The following is a 2,136-nucleotide window of genomic DNA, read 5'->3' as shown; positions in this document are numbered from 1 at the left end:
CAGTTAAAGATTAAAAACATGGTTATAATTAACAATTAGTGAGTCCAATGCAAGATCGAGAAAAACTCACTCGCAATAGGTAACAAGAGCAGTCCTAATCTCCCCGTTCCTCAGCTGCGGCAGCACCCTTCCGAGCTCTTTCGCGTACTTCCTAACACAGTGCGTGAAGCTCGTGCCTCCGCCCGGAAAAACGAGGTATTCCCCTTCGAGAAATTTATAAATCAAGCTAATTAATAAAATAAAAATCAAAATTAAATCAAAATTTATAAATTGATCAAGGCAAACCAGATTCTTCACTTCCTGATCCTTCCTGATGCCAAAAATCTGATATTTGAGGAGAAGATGGAATAGAAGGTATGTGGACGATGAGGATAATAATAAGCTTCTTGATGACAATAATAATAATCATCATTGTCATTTCATAACCGACAATTGATGAGGTAGAGAGAGTGGACTGCGTTGCTGGAGGAATTTCGTAACGGATGGAAGGAAGAACGGAAGGAACGAAGATTTAGGGCTTTACATCTTCTGATTTGTGAGCAACGGAAAGAAATTAGGCTTTGTTAACTTAAAGAAATGAAAATGAGGGCAACTTTGTTATATTTACAATAGTCGAAGGATAATTTAGGGTAGGAAAAGTTTTTTAGGTACTCCCTCTTTTAAAGGGTACTAGGTGAAATGCACGTGCATTGCACGTGATCAAATATCATAATTATTTTTCAGGTTTATTTATTTACTATAATATGGTTGCAAAAAACTTTATAAATATCATAATATATTAATTTTTTTTGGATATTTCCTTGTGTGGTTTTAACATTTTTGTCTTCCAAAAAAATATTGATGTTTAAAACCTTAAAATATTAACGATTTAAGATTAATTACTAATTTAAACGTATAACTTTAAAATATTAATGATGTAAGGGACCAATACGCAAAAAACCTATAACTATTAATAAAATAAATAAATTCTTGAATTCATCAAAGAAAAATGGTAGGCTTTATCTAATTAGTAAGGATTTTGTTCGGTTATGAAAAAATCACTTCCACCTATTGTTTATCAGGCGACCGAGTATTATAGATTTTCAAGAACTTTTTTCTAGAATTCTCTAAGTTATAATGTGCAAATTCAATCAAGAAAGAAAATATAAATTATATGATCAATTTTAAAATCTGTTATTGTACTCGTTTTACAATAACAGATTTTATATGATCAATTTTAAAATATGTTATTTTAAAATATGTTATTGTACTCGTTTTACAAAGGTTTTAAATCTTTTATAGGCTTAATTGAACTTAAATATTTTATAGTTTACAATAATTATATTTATATACCTCCACTTGTATCTTGTTGCACATTTTTTAAATTTTAGGTAGCATATCTAGCTTGCTCCACTTGTATCTTGTTGCACATTTTTTAAATTTTAGGTAACATATCTAGCTTGCTGCATTTAAATATCCTAATGTTTTTCAAAATATAATGTTTTTACATTCTGTCCTCTTACATAAACATAAGAATGCTCTTTGTAATTTTCCTATATGAGTTTCATGGTATAATTTTAGAACAATTCTATATTTTCTACTCTTTCCATAAATACTTTATTAACATGCAATTATCTATTAATATATTATTTTACATTACTAATAATTGATATGATGTAGAGTTTTACAATAGCGTTGGAAGTTTTAGGGACCAAATTATACAAACTTAAAGTGACGTATACTGTAATTAATTAACAATGATAATTAATTTAGTTTAGTTAGTATTAGAATGTAATATTAACAAAGAATAGGGGTAGTATAGTTTTTAAAAAGTTTTTCCACAACTCCCTCTTTTAAAGGGAGTATGATGATATGATATGATATGATATATATATATATATATATGATAGATGATAATTGACTAAAGCTGGGATTTCATCCGGCGGATCTGCATGTAAATATTATAAGATCCGGCCCGGATCTATCTCACACCCATCCCTTCACTAAACCCCGAAACAAGCTGGGTGCCTCGAACTCGAATCTCATTCTCCACTCCAATAAAGCCCAAGGGACCCGAAGGAATCGAATTCGGGTCCTCTTCTTCAAAATCTCCTCCTCCTCCTCCTAAGCCGCCGCCGCCGCCGCCGGTCGATGATG

At 31.1% G+C, this 2,136-nt stretch overlaps 1 protein-coding gene across 2 annotated transcripts in view; it reads left to right on the top strand.

Moving 5' to 3' along the window:
* The window catches only part of LOC109824587 (phosphoribosylaminoimidazole carboxylase, chloroplastic), an 8,750-nt gene continuing 8,607 nt past the window's right edge, over positions 1,994-2,136 (top strand). Inside the window, exon 1 of one of the 2 annotated variants that reach the window (XM_020391226.1) lies at positions 1,994-2,131. In XM_020391226.1, coding sequence (XP_020246815.1) covers position 2,131 — 1 coding nt within the window. In that variant the 5' untranslated portion in view covers positions 1,994-2,130. The remainder of the gene's footprint in view (positions 2,132-2,136) is intronic. The other variant, XM_020391220.1, reaches the window with a different exon arrangement.

This window comes from Asparagus officinalis, chromosome 1 (genome assembly GCF_001876935.1).
Source record: "Asparagus officinalis chromosome 1, Aspof.V1, whole genome shotgun sequence".
Classification (NCBI taxonomy): Eukaryota; Viridiplantae; Streptophyta; class Magnoliopsida; order Asparagales; family Asparagaceae; genus Asparagus; species Asparagus officinalis.
This window is presented reverse-complemented; position numbering and strand designations above follow the sequence as displayed.